This window comes from Portunus trituberculatus, chromosome 32 (assembly GCF_017591435.1).
Source record: "Portunus trituberculatus isolate SZX2019 chromosome 32, ASM1759143v1, whole genome shotgun sequence".
Classification (NCBI taxonomy): domain Eukaryota; kingdom Metazoa; phylum Arthropoda; class Malacostraca; order Decapoda; family Portunidae; genus Portunus; species Portunus trituberculatus.
In genome coordinates, this window is record NC_059286.1 from 7,083,182 (window position 1) to 7,104,217 (window position 21,036).

At 40.8% G+C, this 21,036-nt stretch overlaps 2 protein-coding genes and 1 non-coding gene across 5 annotated transcripts in view; 2 read left to right on the forward strand and 1 right to left on the reverse strand.

Moving 5' to 3' along the window:
* Window positions 1-6,284, reverse strand: part of LOC123512031 — a 19,604-nt gene extending 13,320 nt beyond the window's left edge. Inside the window, exons 1-3 of one of the 2 annotated variants that reach the window (XM_045268178.1) lie at window positions 5,394-6,284; window positions 2,892-3,100; window positions 273-493 (exon numbers count right to left, since the gene is read on the reverse strand). The gene's annotated coding sequence lies outside the window, so the exon portion shown is untranslated. The remainder of the gene's footprint in view (window positions 1-272; window positions 494-2,891; window positions 3,101-5,393) is intronic. The other variant, XM_045268177.1, reaches the window with a different exon arrangement.
* Window positions 6,285-15,043: 8,759 nt separating this feature from the next.
* On the forward strand, window positions 15,044-15,114 carry Trnag-gcc. The gene has a single exon. It is a non-coding gene; the product is annotated as a tRNA-Gly (tRNA).
* Window positions 15,115-16,702: 1,588 nt separating this feature from the next.
* Window positions 16,703-20,466, forward strand: LOC123512106 (glucose-induced degradation protein 8 homolog). Of its 2 annotated transcripts, none has more exons than XM_045268338.1 (5): window positions 16,703-16,824; window positions 18,037-18,198; window positions 18,585-18,781; window positions 19,111-19,308; window positions 19,545-20,466. In XM_045268338.1, the coding sequence occupies exons 2-5, from the start codon at window positions 18,048-18,050 to the stop codon at window positions 19,722-19,724; spliced, it is 726 nt and encodes a 241-aa protein (XP_045124273.1). In that variant the 5' UTR covers window positions 16,703-16,824; window positions 18,037-18,047; the 3' UTR covers window positions 19,725-20,466. The 2 variants fall into 2 exon arrangements, with proteins under 2 accessions (XP_045124273.1, XP_045124274.1); XM_045268339.1 differs by having other exon boundaries at window positions 19,548-20,466.
* Window positions 20,467-21,036: the final 570 nt, after the last annotated feature.

Here is a 21,036-nt window from a genome sequence, read left to right on the forward strand (position 1 = left end):
AAAAGGAGACTAAATGAGAGGGGAGATAAAATACAGCAGGCAAAATTAGAGTAGGCAGATGAGATGAAAGGAGACTGTAAGGGGACATACAATGCTACCTTGCGTCTATTCCCGTCACACGTCACATCATTAAAGTACACAAAGTTAATGAGTATTGTCTTGGGGAAGGTTCATTGACGGGAGCAGCGCTGGGTTAATGTGGCTCTAAAGTTACGTACCGTCTCATTGTCACACGTGCTTTAAATTAGTCCAGGTGTAACACAAAGGCCTACCTGAGGAACACCTGCTGTGATGTTGTGAATAGGTAACTCTTGTTGTTGTTCTTGCTGTTGCTGTTCTTTTTTCCTTTATCAGGCTGTTGTTTTTCTTTTCGTTCTGTTATCCGTTGTTCTTCTTGCTGCTGCTGTTGCTGTTGAGTGTTTTCTTCCTGTTCCTGCTGCTGTTCGGGCTTGTCAGCTGCACTCTCGCCGCCACCCAGCCATGGCATCAGCCCCTGCCGCGCCGGAAGCAAAAAAAAAAAAAAGACAGACAGTGAGAAGGGAAAAAAGGTGAAACGTGAGTTAGTGTCGCCTAAGAGGTAATATTTTCTCTCGACTAACCAATGTAATGTAACCGGAAGCGATAGAGATAGACAGACAGACACGCACGCACGCACACGCCCACACACGCACACACACACACACACACACACACACACACACACACACATCGCTTAGCCATTCAGGTCACACAGAGAATATCGCTTCAACACAGACGATGAGGAATGAATGATCGGCATGTAATCTGATGCACTGAGAGAGAGAGAGAGAGAGAGAGAGAGAGAGAGAGAGAGAGAGAGAGTGTGTGTGTGTGTGTGTGTGTGTGTGTGTGTGTGTGTGTGTGTGTGTGTGTGTGTGTGTGTGTGTGTGTGTGTGTGTGTGTGTGTGTGTGAATCAAAGACATACAAATACATATACTTGTGAACACTAAACAATGACGCAGACTTAACGATAGATACAAATCAAACTTGCAAAAAAAAATAAGAAGACAAAACTTTAAATGAACAAATAAAAAGATACATAAAAATAAAAGATAAAATAGCAAAAAAAAAAGCAAGAAAAAAAAAAGGAAATGGAAAAGATGAGAAAATAAGAAGCCCGAGAGAGAGAGAGAGAGAGAGAGAGAGAGAGGAAGATGATTAAAGGAAAATTAAAGAAAATAAAACAAACGAAAGAAAAAGAGAAAAATGGCAAACAAGACAAAAAGAGAATAAAAAGGAAAACAAGATGGAGAAGATACCAACAAATGAGAGACAGAGAGAAAGAGAAAAAAGAAGAAAATATATAACAAAATGAAGAAGAAAAAGAAAGAACAAACGAACTAAAGAGAGACAGGAAGATACCAAATGAGAGACAGAGAGAAAGAAAAAATAAAAATAAAATGAAAGAATAATAAAAAGAAAGAATAAACGTGCTAAAGAGAGAACAGAGAAAATAACACCAAACAAATAAGAGAAAGAAAAGAAAAGAGAATAAAATACAAATAAAAAAAAGGAGGAAAATAATTAGCTAAAATATTAAAGACAGAGAAACAGAAAAAAGAAAGAAAGAAAAGAGGAAACAAAGGAAATATGAATAAAAAAGGAAAAAGGAAGCAAAAAGTAATAAAGACGGAAACAGACAAAGAGAAAGAAAAGAAAAAGAAAAAGAAAAAAGAAAAGGAGGGAAAAAAGGAGGAAACAAAGAGAAACACAAGAAAATAAAAGAAAACAAAACAAAAACACAGTAAAAGGAGCAGAGAAAGAAACAGAAAAAAAGAAAGAGAAGAGAAAAAAAAGAAAACAACACAAATCATAAGGAAGAAAAATACTAAAAATAAAAAGAAGAAAGAAAAAAGAAAGAAAAAAAAGAAAGAAAACAAAATGACACAAACCAAAAAAGGAGAGGAAAAAAAGGAAGAAATAAAGAAAAAAGACACAGAAGAAAGAAAGAAGAGAAAGAAAAGAAACGACAAACCAAGACGAGGAAAAATTAGAGCAAAGACAAGAAAGACAGAGAAAGTAAGAAAAAAAGAAAGAAAAAGAGAAAATAAAGAAAGAAAACAAAAAAAAAACAAGAAATACAAACCAGAGAAAAGAAAATACAAACAAAAGGAGGAAAAATAAGAGAAAATATAATAAACAGAGAGAAAGTGTCAGAAAAAGAAAGAAAAGAGAAATTAAGAAAAAACAAAGAAAAACAAAACAAAAAAACAAAAAGAAGAAAAAACATAAGAAAAAGATACTAAACAGTCAAAAAAACGAAGGAAAAAGAAGAAAAAAGGAAGAAAAAGAGAAAAACAATGACAGAGAACAAGGAAAACAAAAAAATACAAACCAAAAGGGAGAAAAATAAGAGAAATCGCACTAAAGACAAACAAACAGTAAACACAAAAACGAAGGAAAACAAAAGGAACAAGGAAAACAAAAAAATACAAACCAAAAGGAGAAAAAATAAGAGAAATCGCACTAAAGACAAACAAACAAAAACGAAGGAAAAAGGATAAAAAGGAAGGAAAAGAGAAAAACAAAGAAAAAAACAAGGAAATAAAAAATACAAACCAAAATCGAGAAGAAATAAGAAAAAAAGATACTAAACAGAGAAACAGTCAGAGAAACGAAGGAAAAAGAAAAAAAGGAAGAAAAAGAGAAAACAAAGAAAAAAATAAGGAAATAAAAAATACAAACCAAAAGGAGAAAAAAAACAGAAAAACAAGAGAAACAGAGAAACGAAGGAAAAAGAAGAAAAAAAGAAAGGAAAAGAGAAAACAAAGAAAAAAATAAGGAAATAAAAAAAATACAAACCAAAAGGAGAAAAAAAACAGAAAAACAAGAGAAACGTACTAAAGACAAGCAAACAATCCCAACCACTCACTTCCCTGGCCTGCGCATTGAGGAAGAGCGTGAAGGTGGTGGTGGAGGGGACAGCCAGCAGGGACTCCACTTGAAAGCTGCGCACCTCCTCCATCTGCTCCGGCTGCGTGATGTTTGAGAAATCCACATTAAATCGCCCTTCTGTGCCTGGGATGAGAGTTACCACCACCACCACCACCACCGCCGCCGCCGCCGCCGCCATGCACACCCCTGATTCAGAGAGAGAGAGAGAGAGAGAGAGAGAGAGAGAGAGATAATGGAGGAAGGGAAGGGAAGGGAGGGGAAGGGAAGGGAGGGAAGGGAAGGAAAGGGAGGGAAGAGGAGGGGAGGGAAGGGAGGGAGGGGAAGGGAAGGAAGGAAGGGAAGGGAAGGAGGAGGAGGAGGAGGAGGAGGAGGAGGAGGAGGAGGAGGAGAGAGAGAGAGAGAGAGAGAGAGAGAGAGAGAGAGAGAGAGAGAGAGAGAGAGAGAGAGAGAGAGAGAAAGAAAGAAAGAAAGAAAGAAAGAAAGAAAGAAAGAAAGAAAGAAAGAAAGAAAGAAAAGAAAGAAAAAAAATAAGAGAGACAGAGAGAGAGAGAGAGAGAGAGAGAGAGAGAGAGAGAGAGAGAGAGAGAGAGAGATTGATCATTTAAACTGGTATCTTTATTTGCCTCTTAGTTGACAAGATATATAATTTATACAATGAATACTGACAGTGGTAAGCCCAGCAGGTCCGTTCAGCCGAAGCTTTTATACAGACCTGAACAGTTGCATTGAGAACAGAAATACAGCGTTCCACCCCATAGATTTGAAGGTCATAGGGTGTGATGAGCCAGCTTCGGTGAGTCTAGGGTGTGTTTTGAGTGTTTGGAAGTAGTTTTGGGGTGTTTTGGGTGTGTTTTGGAAGTAGTTGGGTGTGTTTTGTGGTGTTTGGGTGTGTTTTGGGAGTGTTTGGGTGTGTTTTGGGTGTGTTTTGGGTGTGTTTTGGGTGTGTTTTGGGTGTGTTTTGGGGGTGTTTTGAGTGTGTTTGGAAGTAGTTGGGTGTGTTTTGGGGTGTTTTGGGGGTGTTTTGGGAGTGTTTGGGTGTGTTTGGGTGTGTCTTGGTAGTAGTTGGATGTGTTTTGGAGTGTTTTGGAGTGTTTGGGTGTGCTTTGGGTGTGTTTTGGGGTGTTTGGGAGTAGTTGGGGGTGTGTTTGGGTGTGTTTGGGGTGTTTGGGTGTGTTTTGGGGTGTTTGGGGTGTTTGGGTGTGTTTAGTACTTGGGTGTGTTTTGGGGTGTTTGGGTGTGTTTTGGGGTGTTTTGGGTGTGTTTTGGGGTGTTGGGTGTGTTTTAGGGAGTAGTTGTGTGTGTTTTGGGGTGTTAGGTGTGTTTTGGGTGTGTTTTGAGGTGTTGGGTGTGTTTTAGAGATGTTTGTGGATGTTTTGGGTATTTTTGGGGTGTTTTGTGAGTGTTACGCAAATGTTTCACCGAATGCAGAGCTCACAAATACGAATCATAATAAAAATACCTTTAAATCATACATACATACTTAACCCCTTCAGTACCATGACGTGTTTCCATATTCATTTTGTTTACTATTTGGTGATTTTATACAGCTTCAGAAACTTATGTGGGGGATTAAAATAGTGAAGACTGTGACCATTAATCCTCTGACCTCCATAGACTCTTCTTTATGTCAGTAAAATCGTCCAATCATACCCAAAGATCATGGTAAAAATGCGTCTCAGTATCAAAGGGATTAATAGTATATATGCTTAAACCTAACATGCCATATCCAAATGCATACACTTGCATACTTGGACACATACCACCATACATATACATACATGAGTAACTGAACATAAATCACAACTTACCCACACCTAAGAACAGACATACATACATAAACATACTATACACATACATACAAACACACACACATGCATACGTACTGAAACACAATCACATGTGCAGAGAGAGAGAGAGAGAGAGAGAGAGAGAGAGAGAGAGAGAGAGAGAGAGCGTCTTTAATGTCACTTAGAGACCGTCAGATTGTCCCATAAACACACCATTGTACCAACCCCTTAACTTTCTCACCGCTGTCGAGAACATTAAACAAACCACTGCTGAAACACGCACAATGAGAAAAAAAATAATGTCACTTATCTCACCGTCACAATTGTCCCATAAACACACCATTGTACCAACCCCTTAACTTTCTCACCACTGTCGAGAACATTAAACAAACCACTGCTGAAACACGCACAATAAAAAAAAAAATACAGGCAACATCTTTTTCTTACTTTTTAGGGTGATAACAGGTAAAAAGGCGCTAAGATGAGTGAATTGACCTTTGATTAAGCCTTTCACTAGTAACTAACATACCTTTCCATTAGCACTAGCGACCTTAAGACACTCCTTGCCTTCACAACACTAGCTAGACATCACAAAATCACTTCCACACCTTTACTCTCGTAGACGCTTATAAAAATTCTTACACTGATTTTAGCGTCGAGAATTCATATGAGGAATTGTGCTTTGGCCTTACTGTATAGAGAACCCATGGCGAGGTGGTCCGGAGAGGCGGCAGGGAGGAGATTCACAAGCAGCAACAAGATGAGGAATGTGAGGAGCAGAAGTTGGGGGAAGGATAACACACTTCCACCTTATCACATTTGAACACCATGAGTTGCATTTGAGTGTAATTTAGTTTCTCTTGCTGTACACACAAGACGACACACACGCACACGCACACACATACACAATGCACACGCGCCCACACACACACGTTTCCTTTCCGCCTCAGACTGATGGGAGACTTCAGTGTTTGCCGCCAGAGGACGTAATCTGAAGTGCTTTTACCCTCACCACGACTGTTTTCAAATGTCACAGAGATGATTAGCAAGGTTCTCACGAGTGTTGCTCCTGTTAATGAACCAGGAACCTTGTTAATCTGTCACTAGAACAATAGAAAAATTATGTCCTTTAAAATGCAGCGTCACCTCGACCAGAACCTTTGGAATGCAGTGGCGGAGCAGCGCAGGAAAGGTTCGCGTTATTGTCCCATCCCGTCTGACACAACATTGGGCAACAGAGTGGCGGCAAGTGCTGGGAGACAGAAAATTTCCTTCTTTGTATGACAACATGCGTGTCCAAGAGTTGAATTCTTACCCACTTTAATACTTTACCACTTTACCACGTGTTTATGGGTGCGGTTAGACGACTTCATTTACGCTACCAAGGTTCTACGGAGGTCAGAAAGTTAAAGGTCTAGAATCTTCACTATTTTAATCCCATGTTAGTTTGTTAAGCTGTATAAAATCGCCAAATAGTAACCAGAATAAAAATGAAGACGTGTCATGGTATTGAATCGATTAAAAGTTTTGTTACCCATAAGAACCAAGGCCACGGAAATAATTATACGGGTCCACGTGAGTTTCTTTTTTTCTCTCTCTCTCTCTCTCTCTCTCTCTCTCAGTGACAGTGTGGAATTCCAGTTAATACATCACTCGATTCATGAAGATCAGAGAACAAAAACCTTGAAAACTCCGATGACATCACTAACTCACATGAAAATAGTCCAGATGTGACGCTGGAATCTTTAAAACAACCTTGCACACGAATCAAGTCAACGAACCATAACACAGACAACTAATTGCAAAACATCAATCAAGTCACATCGTTTCCAGACCCGACAATAACACAGTCTCCAGATCGAACAGTGTTTCTCTTTCTTTCACCACTCGGCAGTCACACACAAGGCGGTGGAAGCAACAGGTAAGAGTGACGCGTGACTTCGAGGGAAACAGGTAAAGAGTAACAGGTGAGAGGAACGTGAGTGAGGAGATGCTGTGTCTTGACTGAGTTGTTGTACTGTGTTGAGGGAAGGATTGCTAACTCCGCCGGCCCGCAACGCTACCGCCAAGAAAAGTGAAAGTGAAAGGTGTGTGTGTGTGTGTGTGTGTGTGTGTGTGTGTGTGTGTGTGTGTGTGTGTGTGTGTGTGTGTGTGTGTGTGTGTGTTTCTTTGCTGTGATGGTAGTTTTTCACACACTACTACATATAACTCTCTCTCTCTCTCTCTCTCTCTCTCTCTCTCTCTCTCTCTCTCTCTCTCTCTCTCTCTCTCTCTCTCTCTCTCTCTCTCTCCTTTGCTGTGACAGTACTTTTTCACTCTCTCTCTCTCTCTCTCTCTCTCTCTCTCTCTCTCTCTCTCTCTCTCGCTTTCCCCAGTGCAGTAAGTTCTTCTATAGAGTGAAAGTCGCCGCCTCGTGACGTCACAAAGACAACGTAACACTCCGTACGTAACACAGCCAGCGTGGTGTGACGGTGACAATTACTCCCTTTCTCCTCCATCCTTCCCTGCGTCAGAGTATGGAGATGTTCACCTGTACGCCTGTATGTCTGTGTGTTTGTATGCTTCTTTGTCTTATCTCTCTCTCTCTCTCTCTCTCTCTCTCTCTCTCTCTCTCTCTCTCTCTCTCTCTCATCAGCAATCTTAATTTCTCATTCGCCATGACAAATATCTTCTCATGCCAACAATTTCACTTCCATCATTCCTTTCTTTCACCTAAAATTTGGGGGTAATTCAACTTTCTTTACAATCTGATCTCTCTCTCTCTCCCTCTCCTCTCTCTCTCTCTCTCTCTCTCTCTCTCTCTCTCTCTCTCTCTCTCTCTGCATCTTCTGAACACCTCAAACCTTGCACTAGCTTATGAGAACCTTGCCTTCCATACATTGCCTTTGTTTCCACGTTCAAGGGCCTCAAGTCTCCTCCAGCCTTCTTAGCCCCGGGAGGAGCTTCACTTCCTTGCCCAGCTCACCCCGACCTTCCTTCCCCATAAGTGAGTGACACGGAGCTCAGCATCTTAAATTGGATCTCATCGTATCTTGAGGTTTTGACACAGGCTTGAAAGTGGGTAATGATAGCAGAGAGAGAGAGAGAGAGAGAGAGAGAGAGAGAGAGAGAGAGAGAGAGAGAGAGAGAGAGAAGGGGGGTTAGATGAGTGATGAAGGAAAGGAACTGCTGTGAATGGTGAAAGATTAGAATGCCGTACACACACACACACACACACACACACACACACACACACACACACACACACACACACACACACACACACACACACACACGGTAAAATAACAGCCTTAGCTCGGAAGGATTAAAGACAACTTGGAACGGAAATAAAATAAACGAAAATGAAAATAATAATAAAAAACATCAAAGTCTTTCATTCCAAGTTTTCTATTGTTTGATCTTCCTTTCTTTTCTTTTCGCTCTTCCTTTATTTTCCTTTTTATTTTTACTTTTTTTTTAATTTTTTACTTCTGTCTTCTTATTTGTATTTAAGTTCATCTGTCTGTCTGTCTGTCTGTCAGTCTAGTTATATCTCAGTTTTCGTGTTTTTTTCTTTTTTTGTAGGTTAGGTTATGCTCTCTCTCTCTCTCTCTCTCTCTCTCTCTCTCTCTCTCTCTCTCTCTCTCTCTCTCTCTAAGTCTCATTATATTTTTTCGAGGGAGTAGTGGTTGTAGGTAGGTTATGCTCTCTCTCTCTCTCTCTCTCTCTCTCTCTCTCTCTCTCTCTCTCTCTCAGGTATACATCATTATACTTATTCCCGGTTAATCGCCTTAATGTCAAAATATAGAATGGACAATGTAATGTGTTCAGCAAGAAAGCTTTGCCTGAGTGGGCGCGCGGTGTCCAATAACACAAGTGAAGGCATTTAGCGTAGATTAGGGAACGAAGCAACGCGACCCACTAATTGGTATCCTAATGAATTGGAAATGGCAGATTCGTAATACAGGAAATTGGTGCTCGGGGGATAAATGAAGGACAAGTGGATGATTACTGGCTGATGTTTCCACCGGCTGAACTTTTGAAGCTTCGGATCCTTGCCTTGAAGTTTCGTTGTCTTTTCTTTGTTTTTCTTATTAGGTTCATATATTTACTCTTTTTTTTTTCTCTCTCTCTCTCTCTCTTGGTGCTCGGGGGATAAATGAAGGACAAGTTTTTCACCGGCTGTGTTTGTGAAGCTTCGGATCTTTGCCTTGAAGTTTCATTGCCTTTTTCTTTCAGTTTTTCTTATTTGTTGTAAGTACTTCTCTTCTTTTTCTCTCTCGGATAAATGAAGGACAAGTTAATGATTACCAGCTGATGTTTCCACGGCCTGTGTGTTTTTGAAGCTTCGGATCTTTGCCTTGAAGTTTCATTGCCTTTTTCTTTCAGTTTTTCTTATTTGTTGTATGTACTTTTTCTTCTTTTTCTCTCTCGGATAAAAGAAGGACAAGTGGATGATTATCAGCTGATGTTTCCACCGGCTGTATTTTTGAAGCTTCGGATCTTTGCCTTGAAGTTTCATTGCCCTTTCTTTAGATTTCCTTATTGAGTTCATGTACTCTCTCTCTCTCTCTCTCTCTCTCTCTCTCTCTCTCTCAGATTGAACCTTCAAGAATGTCACGCACTTGCCTCTGCCTTGATGCCTAAGCTTCGTTTCACTGTATTCGAAGCCTGATTATGGTGTTCAGGAAGCTCAATTCAAGCTTAAAACTTACTAAATAGAGTCGAACCGATAACTTAGCCTTTCAAATTTTCTATATTCTCACGTAAAAGAAAAAAGCCAATTCGCTATTGCTACGATCATTTGCATTCGATTCTAATTAGTCTAAATCCAAAGCTGCTTTACGTAATTAGTGTGTTTTGTGTTCAGGAGGCGTGAGGCGGCGGGCAATGTAACTGACGAGGGTGAAGGGCGGGGGGCGGGAGAAGGGGCGTGTCTCCCTCTAAAGATGGATTATGGATTATGATTATAAGAAATGAGAGGGGAAACGAAGGGGGAAAGAAGGGGTGAGGAAGCCAAATCATACATATACATAGACAAAAAAAGACAGACAGACAGACAGGCAGAGACGAACAGACAGACAAACAGACAGACAGACAGGAAGGCAAATCATACATATATGTACATAGACAAAAAAGACAGACAGACAGATAGACAGAGACGGACAGAAAGACAGAGTGACAGACAGACAGACAGGAAGGCAAATCATACATATACATAGACAAAAAGACAGACAGACAGATAGACAGAGACGGACAGACAGACAGACATACAGAGACAGACAGACAGACAGACAGACAGACAGACGGACAGACAGACACACGTTATTAATCCCTTCAGTAATGGGACACAATTTTACCTTGAAATTTATGTATGATTAGACCATTTTATTGACATTAGGAAGGCTCTAAGGTGGTCACAAGATTAATGGCAACAGTCTTCACTATTTTAAATCCCCACATGAGTTTCTGAAGCTGTACAAAATCGCCAAATAGCAAGCATAATCAATGTAGAAACGCGTCAAGGTACTGGTTAATACTTAACAGGAATCTTATTAACTTAAACCACTAAGAATAACGTAAAAATTATCGAAACTCTTAAAGGTCTTTAAAGTTATCAATAATATTACCATAAAGTCATTTCTCTTCATTGAATGTAACTCAGCAGTGAACACTTGACAAAATTTAGGAAACAAAGTTAAGTATGGAAATGAGGAAGAGGAGGAGGAGGAGGAGGAGGAGGAGGAGGAGGAGGAGGAGGAGGAGGAGGAGGAGGAGGAGGAGGAGGAAGAGGAGGAGGATAACGTAAATCATTTCAACAATTAGCCATTTAAGGATTAATGGGAACTACCTGGTGAAGTGTAATTAGCGACAGGTAACTGATACTTCCACGCGTGATTCCTGCACCACACACACACACACACACACACACACACCAAATAACAGCACCACCTCTTCAATACCTCAACCAACACTACAAAGAAAACAACAACATACACGTCCTCCGTCAGGCGTTCCTCATTAGTCTTTGGCCCTTAGAACACTGATGGCCCACAGTATAACAATAACACACCTTTAAGAAGGGGAAAAAAAAAACACTCACAACACTCAACACAGCAAAGAAAACGGTAGCAGCTTCCTTCTCCTTCGTCAGACAGCTCCTCATCAGCGCCTAGCCTCTTAAAACACACAAGGCTAATGACGCTGTATGTCGACGCTTCAGATTACCCAGAGGCAGTTGTTCCCCGGAGAGACATCGGTCCTGGCTACGGCCCTCGCTAGTATATCATCTCTAATGGCCCTTAACCGCCCTGCCTCCCTGTTATCGCCGTCAGGGTAAGAATCTGAAGCGACGTGACACGGAAGCTTATCCCTACCTCGTCCCTAACCTTGAAAAGTGAGCGCTGACGGAGGGACGTTTCTAAATAACACTGGTTTCTTTTTTTTTTTTTTGTCTGTTTTGTTTATATTTTCCTTGTTTTTTTCTTGTTTTGTGGTGTTTGAATGTTATGTATTTTTTTATTTGTGTCACGTGATGTGTTTATATATAAAAAGATGCTTGAGAGAGAGAGAGAGAGAGAGAGAGAGAGAGAGAGAGAGAGAGAGAGAGAGAGAGAGAGGAAGCCATATTTCATTCATGTTTACGAAGTCTCTGATGTTTTTTTTTATGAAATTCTTAAAGAGAGGATGAAATTTGAGTAAAGTCACTATGCCATTTTGGATAAGGATTTTTTACATTGTAGTTGCGAGTTGAGCACACACACACACACACACACACACACACACACACACACACACACACACACATTATCAAAAGGTTCAGTGACTAAGTTCTCATTTTTTCCAGTCAGTTAATCCCGGCATGAAGGTTTTAGAAGCATTAATGTGAATCTTTGATAACACTTCTCGATGCACTTTGAGAATAAAACTGCACAAATTAATTCACTGCACGTTTATTAATTTTTTGTTCTCTTTCCTTCAATCTTTTTTTTTTCGTCCATTTTCTTTTTTTTTCCAGCACACTTTTTCTTATCTTAGTTCAATTTCACTTATCATTTTGTTACTGGTGCTAATTGTTGCTTGTTACTCGTACTTCACAGGATCTTTCTCTTCCTCACTCTCTCTCTCTCTCTCTCTCTCTCTCTCTCTCTCTCTCTCTCTCTCTCTCTCTCCAAGGATCGGTCACGGCAGTAATATAACGTTATCGTAAATTCTCAATTACAGTTTCCCGTGAAAAATGCCCAGAACCATAAGTCATCTGCAAGTTATCTTTAACACCCCCACTCACCACACCCTCCTCTCCTCACCTCCCTATCCTCCTGCTCTTCCCACTCTTCCTCCTCTTGCTCCTCCCTCTCTTTCCCCTGCTCCTCCCCCTCTTCCTCCTCCTTCTCCCGCCTTGCCTTGTTGCACTTCGAAATTTTGCTTCTCGCGGAGTTTAATTTATTCGGCGATGCGTCATGGTACGGCCTAGATGCGCCTGCTGTTTGAGAGAGATAAATGTATAACAACCTCCGCCCGCCCTCGCCCCGCCACGCCAGCCTCACAGGTCCCTCGCAGTGCCCCCGGGGATCGAAGAACACAGAAAACGAACCATCAGCTTTGCACTCGCTCGAAAGAAACACGAGGCGATTGTTTGAACGCAACCATTGTTACAAGCCGGGAAACAATTAGTGCTGAGTAATTGGCCTTTGTCTGAAGGGCGGCGGGACTGGTGGTGGGCTGGCACTTCGATGACACCTGAGACCTGAGACCTGACGACGCCCTAAGTTTGATTCTCTGCCCCCCTCCCAGAGTTAAAAAAAAAAGATTCAAAATCCTTTCTTCAACGCTTCAATACTTCTCGCTCGCAAACTTTGAACTTACTCGTGGGTTTTTTGTTCCTCTCTCTCTCTCTCTCTCTCTCTTGATTCGTCAGTGCACTCATTTCTTTTCCCTCGCTTTAATTCTCTCTAATTTATTTAATACACTTATCCTTCACCAGACCGCCTCCTCATTCATCTCCATTTATTACCTTATACTTTCGCGTTCACTCGTTCACTGCTTCCCTTCGTGATTATTTTCTATTCTCACTTTCTCTGTTTTTCACACGCTCACTACTTCGACCCAACCTAACCTAACCTCCCCTCACCTGACTCGACCATACCACAAAATTAGAGGGTTTGTCTGATTTATCTATCTAATTGTCTACCTATTTGTCTATTTATCTCTACTCGTTCTTTTCGTCTATCAGCAAGTCTGGTTATTCCTGTTTTTTGTACCTATTTACCTACTTGTTGCTCCATTCATTCACGTTCATCCATACGTGTTTTATTTATCTATTTGTTTATCTATCTAACTGTTTATCTGTCTCTCTATTTATCTGTCTATCCAAATGTGGTGATTTATTTGTCTATCTTTTTTTTTTATTTATTTATTTATACTATATGGGTTTTTCACGGGAATTTCTGGGGTAAAGGAGACATTTTATCTATTTATCTATCTATCTACATCTATCTATCTATATCTACGTATCTACCTAAATATGTATGCATGTATGTGTGTTTGTATGTATGTATGTATGTATGTATGTATGTATGTATCTATCTATCTACATTTGTTTACACATCAACACTTTCCACGCACACACACAAAAAAAGAGATCACAAAACGCTTCAATTTTTGCTATTCTTCATTGCATTATTCTCTCTATCCAACGCCAATAATGAAGCAAGCGTGACTCCCTCTACCTGTTCCTTCTCCACCTCCCCTCCACCCCTCCACCTCCCTCCTGTGATACCTGAGAGTTCCACCTGCCTGCCACCTGTGCGAGATCATCATTGTTAATTAAGCTCGATCCCTTATACGCGGAACTAATTTAATTAATTTTGTTTTGCCAAAGGAGGAAGGTGTGTGTGTGTGTGTGTGTGTGTGTGGTGGCGCTGAAGATACCACCACTACTACTACTATTGCTACTACTCTCACCACCACCACTACTACTACTGCTACTACTGCTACTACTGTCTACTACTACTTCGGTACTTCCCATCTCCACTTCGGGATTATAAAAACTAATCCAAGCTTTAATCAGCAGACGACACTAGTGGCTCATTGCCGGTGGACACAATAAACCTCCAGCGCGCGGCCATCCAGACACTAATAGCCGCATAAAAGTCTTCTGCAAATGGAATGAAAGAAAAACGGGAGGGGAGGCTGTTTGTTAGCGTCACCATTTATTTATTTCCTACCTTTTTTTTTCGCATGCGGGAATGTGTGCACAGTAAGGGGCTTGAGAGAGAGAGAGAGAGAGAGAGAGAGAGAGAGAGAGAGAGAGAGAGAGAGAGAGAGAGAGCTGTTATGTAAAAGCTTCAATACCACACAGATGACACTACTTTTAACGAGATGCCGCCTCCTCCTCCTCCTCCTCCTCCTCCTCCCACTAGGCCTGCTTCTGTTTGTTCCTTCTTTGTATTTTTTTTTTTTCCTCCTCCTCCTCCTCCTCCTCCTCCTCCTCCTCCTCCTCTCTTTGGTGTTGTTAATTAAGAATATGATATAATGAGGAGACTGAGGCATGATTCACAAAACGATAAAAAAATTGCTAAATATAAAAAGATTAATCAATATCTCACTTCGATTTCTACAAGGCAAGACGGCATATGTTGTTTTTCATTCTTATTTCCTGCCTGCATGTTACTGGAGGGAAAGTATGCGGGGAGAAAACTTGTAATGTTCTATCCTGTTCTCTTGCACGTGGTTTATTATGGTACCTCTCTCTCTCTCTCTCTCTCTCTCTCTCTCTCTCTCTCTCTCTCTCTCTCTCTCTCTCTCTCTCTCTCTCTCTACAATAGTTATCCTCAAATTATAACCGGTTCATGCACATTTTCTTTGCACTAGTAATAAAGAATGGAGTTGCAAGGCTAAATCAACTATTACATCTACATTATTACAATTATTCTTTTCTTCAGTGTATATAGAAAAAGTTTATTTGTCCCTTTGTTCAAGTTTACGTTATTGTAGCTGCTAACTCTTATCCACTGCCTCAAACAAGCTGCCTCATTTTGTCTTCAGTTTTTTTTTTGTTGCGTAGGCCTACTGGTTCAAATAATCTTTTCTTGACAATCTTTTCTTGACACCCACAGATCGCTGTGTCTACATGTAAATTTTTGTCCGTGGCTTGAAATCAGTGAGGCCATATTTCTATTATAATATTCCATTTTTGTCCATTTGGCTCAGGATGAAACCACACTCTGGCTTCAAGTTCTTTAATTTTTCCTTTTTTTCAACTTAGGTTTGTTTTTCCTGGTTTTTCATAAGTAATTCGACATAAAATGGTTTAAGTACAAAACTTATAATTATATATTAATATCTTACTATTTTCTTCTAAGCATCGGTGGTTCAGTGGTAGAATTCTCGCCTGCCACGCGGGAGGCCCGGGTTCGATTCCCGGCCGATGCACATTTTCTTCCAGCAACGTAAATAAACACAAGCCGTGAAGGAAGACTCGCCTTACAGCGGTGACGGCCACGTGACAATGTGCACCCACCACACACTTGTGCACAGAACTTAATTCCGGCTTACACAAATAATCTTATAATTTATTTCTTCTATACTATCTATTGATATATAGGCTTCGAGTCAAATGAAGTAATGCTACAACAAATATGTAGCTATTGCACAAATTCATTGGACTTCGTTCTTTAAACATTGAACTCGGTAATATCATAATACATTGGTTATTAGTTAAAGTATTTGCTGCGTCTAAAAATGGAGTGGATTCTGATCTGGGCGTCTTCTTCCTTCTCGCGATTCTTAAAATGAATTACGTACATAAACATTGGGTCACAGAGGCACATTACCGTTGCCTTCCTCCAAGGTCATTACATTAATTACTAACTATATTCCCTTGTGTTTCTAGATCCAGAAAGTGAAGCAAAGTCAGAATTAACCACCAATATAGATAAATAACTCCCAAATGTCTTTAAATAAGGCAATGGTTATATTCCCGTTCAGACAGCCCACACCAACACCCTCCTCCAGTCCTCCTCCTTCCCTCACATATCAACTCGTCAATATTTCCTTCATTTTTTTAGTGTTTCCCGGGAATTTCTAGCAACACCAGCAGCACTATTATTATTATTATTATTATTATTATTATTATTATTATTATTATTACTGTGTGTGTGTGTGAGAGAGAGAGAGAGAGAGAGAGAGAGAGAGAGAGAGAGAGAGAGAGAGAGAGAGAGAGAGAGAGAGAGAGAGAGAGAGAGAATGGGGGTTAGATGGAAGTGATAGGGAGTTGATATGAGAAATCAGAAATGTAGAAACAAGGGAGTGGGGATGGGGAGGCAGACGTGAAGTGGGGTTGAGAAACGTGGCTTAATAAACGTCATGAGTTCTGGCCAATGATATTTACCTATTAAAATCGCTTGAGTTGACGTATATAGCTTCAGATCAAAACAAGGATCTCTACGCGTGGAAACAAAAAAAAAATAACGAACGAAAAATACGTAATTCTGCAGGGACACTAAAAACCTCTAAAATATAAAAATGTTTCCCTGTGTGGTGACTGCTGGTGACTCCTTTTCCTGAAACCGCAAGTGTGTGTGTGTGTGTGTGTGTGTGTGTGTGTGTGTGTGTGTGTTGGAGTGTGGGTGGGTGGTAAGTGAAACAGCTGTATTAAGGGAATCGAGACTATCAGTGATCCAATGCGAAGGTCACAGGAAGGGCGATAGGTGATATAACAATTTCATGGCGACGATGGCTACTTTCATTACTATATGTATTACGAGTACAAATTCTGCATTCTTTAACTATTTGTGGCTAGTCTCGGAACAGTTTATTATTGCGACGTTTATCGAGTATTAAGTCATATACGATGCTACGATGGACCGATGTATTTGAAGCAGTACGGTAACGGTACTCATCAACTTATCGACATAACAAAAAAGTAGTGATTATGTACATTTTAGCAGCATCATTGAACAATAAATTTATAAAAACTCATTGTCATCATTTCCTTCTTTCCTCTGAATCTTTAGTGGTTAGTTAGGTTATTAAAAACACCGTTGCAAAGACTCGACATTTCTACTACCACTGTTTACATCAGCTGATTGGAGACGCTCGCTCGACCCTCCACTTCATTTTACTCTCACGCCGCTGCAAAAGGTAATGCAATCCCAGCAGTGCGTCCCTCTGAACTACACGGTACATCTTTATATAGCTAGGCACAAAAATACATGTCTGTGCCTCACGCTGCAGAGGAGGAGGCTGGAAAGGACAAGGAAATTTTTCTATGCATTGTCATGGAGCCTGACGTTAGTGTGGTGTCCTTGGTGAGACAGGGAAGCGATTTATTGACTTTTCCAGGATTATTTAAGTGGGTGTAATCATTTCTTAAGTGTTAATATGGAGATAGAGAGTGTATGCATCAGGTAATCTTTTCCCTTGGGTATGAAACTATTCTGAACACAAAGAACGTAGTGTGAAATCTATATAGTCGTCTGTAAGAATGTAAGGGATTGGAGTAAGTTTTTCGATATTTTTTGACGACATAAGCTTTAGAGGTTGCTGGGTAAGAAGAAACGAAAATAACAATAATAATAATAAATAAATAAACAACTCACTCAACATAATGGCTATTCCCTCTTTCTTTCACTCTATCACTTCATATTTTCACCCATTCTTCATTTTCTACTCTTCACATTTTTCCCTTCTCTGTCTATCCCCACTCCACCACCCAGAAGAAATGTCTCAGTGTGGTTAGCAATGAAGGAAAGGTTTGGCAGATAGCTGTGAATGGGTTAAGGGGACAGTGCTCTCTTCTCCTCCATTAATGTTGTGACGCAGATTTTTGAGAATTTGATAAGACGCCACAGACATCTACTTAGCCAACACTAATTCAAGCACCTATCTGTGGCTGTGGTGTTACTTTTAAGTGTGTATACCATGACAAATTTGAAGTAACAAATGTCACGATATCACCAGCAGTCCAAGGCTTAAGTAGAAAAATATAGGACCTTTGTGCAACCCTTTAAGGAAATATAGGCTCTGTGCTGCAATTAAATGAGATAAAGACTCTATGCACCCATTAAAGAGATATGTGTTTTGTGCATCATTTTAACAGATAAAGGCTTTGTGCACCCATTAAGAGAGATAGGCTCTCTGCACCCATAAAAAGTACATAGGCTCTTTGCTTCTATTGAAGGATATAGTTATGGTGTGTGTGTGTGTGTGTGTGTGTGTGTGTGTGTGTGTGTGTGTGTGTGTGTGTGAGAGATAAGCTCTCTGCACCCATAAAAAGTACATAGGCTCTTTGCTTCTATTGAAGGATATAGTTATGTGTGTGTGTGTGTGTGTGTAACGAGTCATTCTCCACAGGGCAGGAGTTTATGAGAACAAACGTGGACAGTGACACTGACCAGAGTGGCACGAACGAGGGAGTGAAGGCCATGGAAACCTCGGAGTGGTTAGAGGAGACCAACAAGATGCATATCCACAGAGCCGACATGAACAAGCTCATTATGAACTACCTCGTCATGGGTGAGTTGTGGTGGTGGTGGTGGTGGCTGGGATGGGAAGGCTGTTAGTTTTGCAAGATTGTTTTGGAGACAGATAGTGTGTTAGATATTACTTTAATAGAATGACTGTACATTACATTTCTAAATAGTCATTATTGTTATTTCCCTTCTGTTTCCCTGACTTCACACTACTGAAGACAAACCGAGAAATGCTTTTCTTATGTAAAAGTCAAAATCCGGCCAAGGGAAACAAAAACATTTAAACAAAAAGGCTCACTTAGATGCCAGTCCCCAAGCAGGTCCATGTGCTGATCCTTATAAGACACAAGGACTGAAGCACAGAGTGACACAGTCTGCTATTTCAAGAGCCCATAATGCATCTCTAACTAGAACACCCGTCCACCACAGAGGGGTTCAAGGAGGCCGCTGAAAAGTTCTCCATTGAGGCCAATATAAAGCCACCAATGGACCTGGACCAGCTGGACGAGCGTATCCGAATCAGAACAGCGATACAGAATGGCCAGTTCCAGGAGGCGATGAGGATGGTGACAGCCTTGCACCCGGAGATCCTGGATGACAACTCCCAGCTCTACTTCCACCTCCAGGTAACACAACACCCTTACCTGCCAGGTGCTGAGGTGTTAGTTGCATCTCTCTCTTTGTACCATTACTCTCCTTGTAACTATTGAGACTAACCTCACCGAATGTCTCATCACCATGTAATGACTGTCACCTCACTCATAATTGCATCAGTGAAGCCAAAACATTAATATTTTCAAAGGTTCCTAATGATTTTTTTTTGTTATACATGTAATTCCTATATATGCTTGTATTATTTTTGGGGGAGGAAATAACCAGTTGTGGCTATGTAAATAACAGGTTACCTTAAGAGCAGAGCAGAGTGCCAGCAATGCCAACGCTTTGTACCCCACAGCAACAGGTGCTGATTGAGCTGATCCGTGAGGGGCGTGTGGAGGAGGCTGTGGTGTATGCTCAGGACCACTTGGCGGAGCGTGGCCAGCGGGACCCTTCCATCCTCAATGAGCTGGAGAGGACCCTGGCGCTGCTTGCCTTTGACCAGCCTGACACATCCCCATTCGGTGACCTCCTGCACCCCTCACACCGCCAGAAGGTGAGCCCAGTGAGGCACATTGGCTACAGTTGTCACAGAAGAGACATGTCATAAAACGGGCTGTACACATGCATGATACTGTACCACAATATAATTTTTGTACCAGACAGTCCAACATTCAGACATGCTGATCATGAATTAGAATGGATATTGGAGAGACTATTGTCTTTCTGTCTTGTATAAATTGCTTGTGAGAATCATGACTAGCACAGATACAAGCAGAGTTCTCCCCCAAGCAGGTTGCCAGTGAGCTGAATGCAGCCATCCTTCGCGCACAGAACCAGGAGGAGACCACTCCACTCCTAGCCGAGCTACTCAAACTGCTACTGTGGGCTCAGGATGAACTCAACAAGAAGAAAGTGCAATACCCATACATGACAGACCTCATCAAGGGTCAGATAGAAGAACGCAAGTGAATCTAGGAAGTGTGCTCATCCTGTCTTATGGAGAGATTGTCTAACCGTTGTGATGTTAGAGATAATTTTTAACTGTGTGGCTGATGCTAGGGTCTGTCTAACCAAAGAAAAGTTAGATAGTGTTGTCTAATCCAGATAAGATTACTCTCTCACCTAGCATAAGTTAGGTAGGCTGTTTTAGTGCAAGTGAGGCAAGGATGGCTGTTTTACTGGTGTATGTGTATCATTAGCTGCAGAATCAGTGGAAGCTAAACAATTAGGTGTTTCCATAGACTCATTACATATAAATTGAAGGAAAGTTTACTCCCACACTCCTTCCCAATATCTCAAATTAAAACAGTAGAAGTAAAACAGTCCTATACTTTCCTTATTTGGTGATGAATTAAAAAGAAATCTCAAAATGAAATAAACAATTTTGTAAGTTTTCTTTTTACATTTTTACATTGATAATACAAATAGTTTTAAAGAAGATGAATTTAGAAGGTTAATGTATGTGTGAAAGCTTACCTTAGGAGCACTTAGCTTCAGAATACTATATGTCCACATCTAACACGTCCCAGTGTGGCTCAGAAAGGTCTCCAAGAACCCTAACTGGTCCACCGTCCCTTGCGGCGCGCCTAGCGGTGGTAGATGTGTGCGTGTGTGCGTGTGTCTGGGATGACCAGCAGGCCGCTGACTCCTTCAGGCCCTGCTGGCACATCATTATTTCAAGTCAGTATCAAGTAATAAAGTATGAATATCATTAAGTCTTTGTCTGTCAATGTGCAGTGCCTAGGGAGGTGTTTGGGACAAAGTATGCAGGTACTTACACACTGAAACCTTCCCTAAGACTAAATTAAAATCATTATACAGTTAGTTTTATTAGGATGTAGAAGACAGCTGCTCAAGCAAACAAAATAATAAGATATTAGCAATATTCATAATCTCTCCATACACACATACACTACATATCAGGTGTAGTCCCGTTTAACCTTTTACCCCACACATCTGACCAATAGTTTTATGTAATCCATGTGTCCCATACTGGCAATACACCCATCCAGCCAAGGCTCTCAAGATACCGATTCTTACCTCATTTCCTTTTCTCTCCCTCAACGTTACACTGCACTCTATCAACAACTCTCACACACGCGCCCTGCTGTATACACAATCTCTTTATTCCTTCCAGTAACTTGCCTCCAACATTCCATACTTTTAGAACATCCCATAGTCCCTTCCTGTCAATCCTATCATACATTCTCCAAGTCCATGAACACCAGAAACACTTCCTTCTCTTCCCCCATAGTTTTTTTACATATCTACTCTACCACAA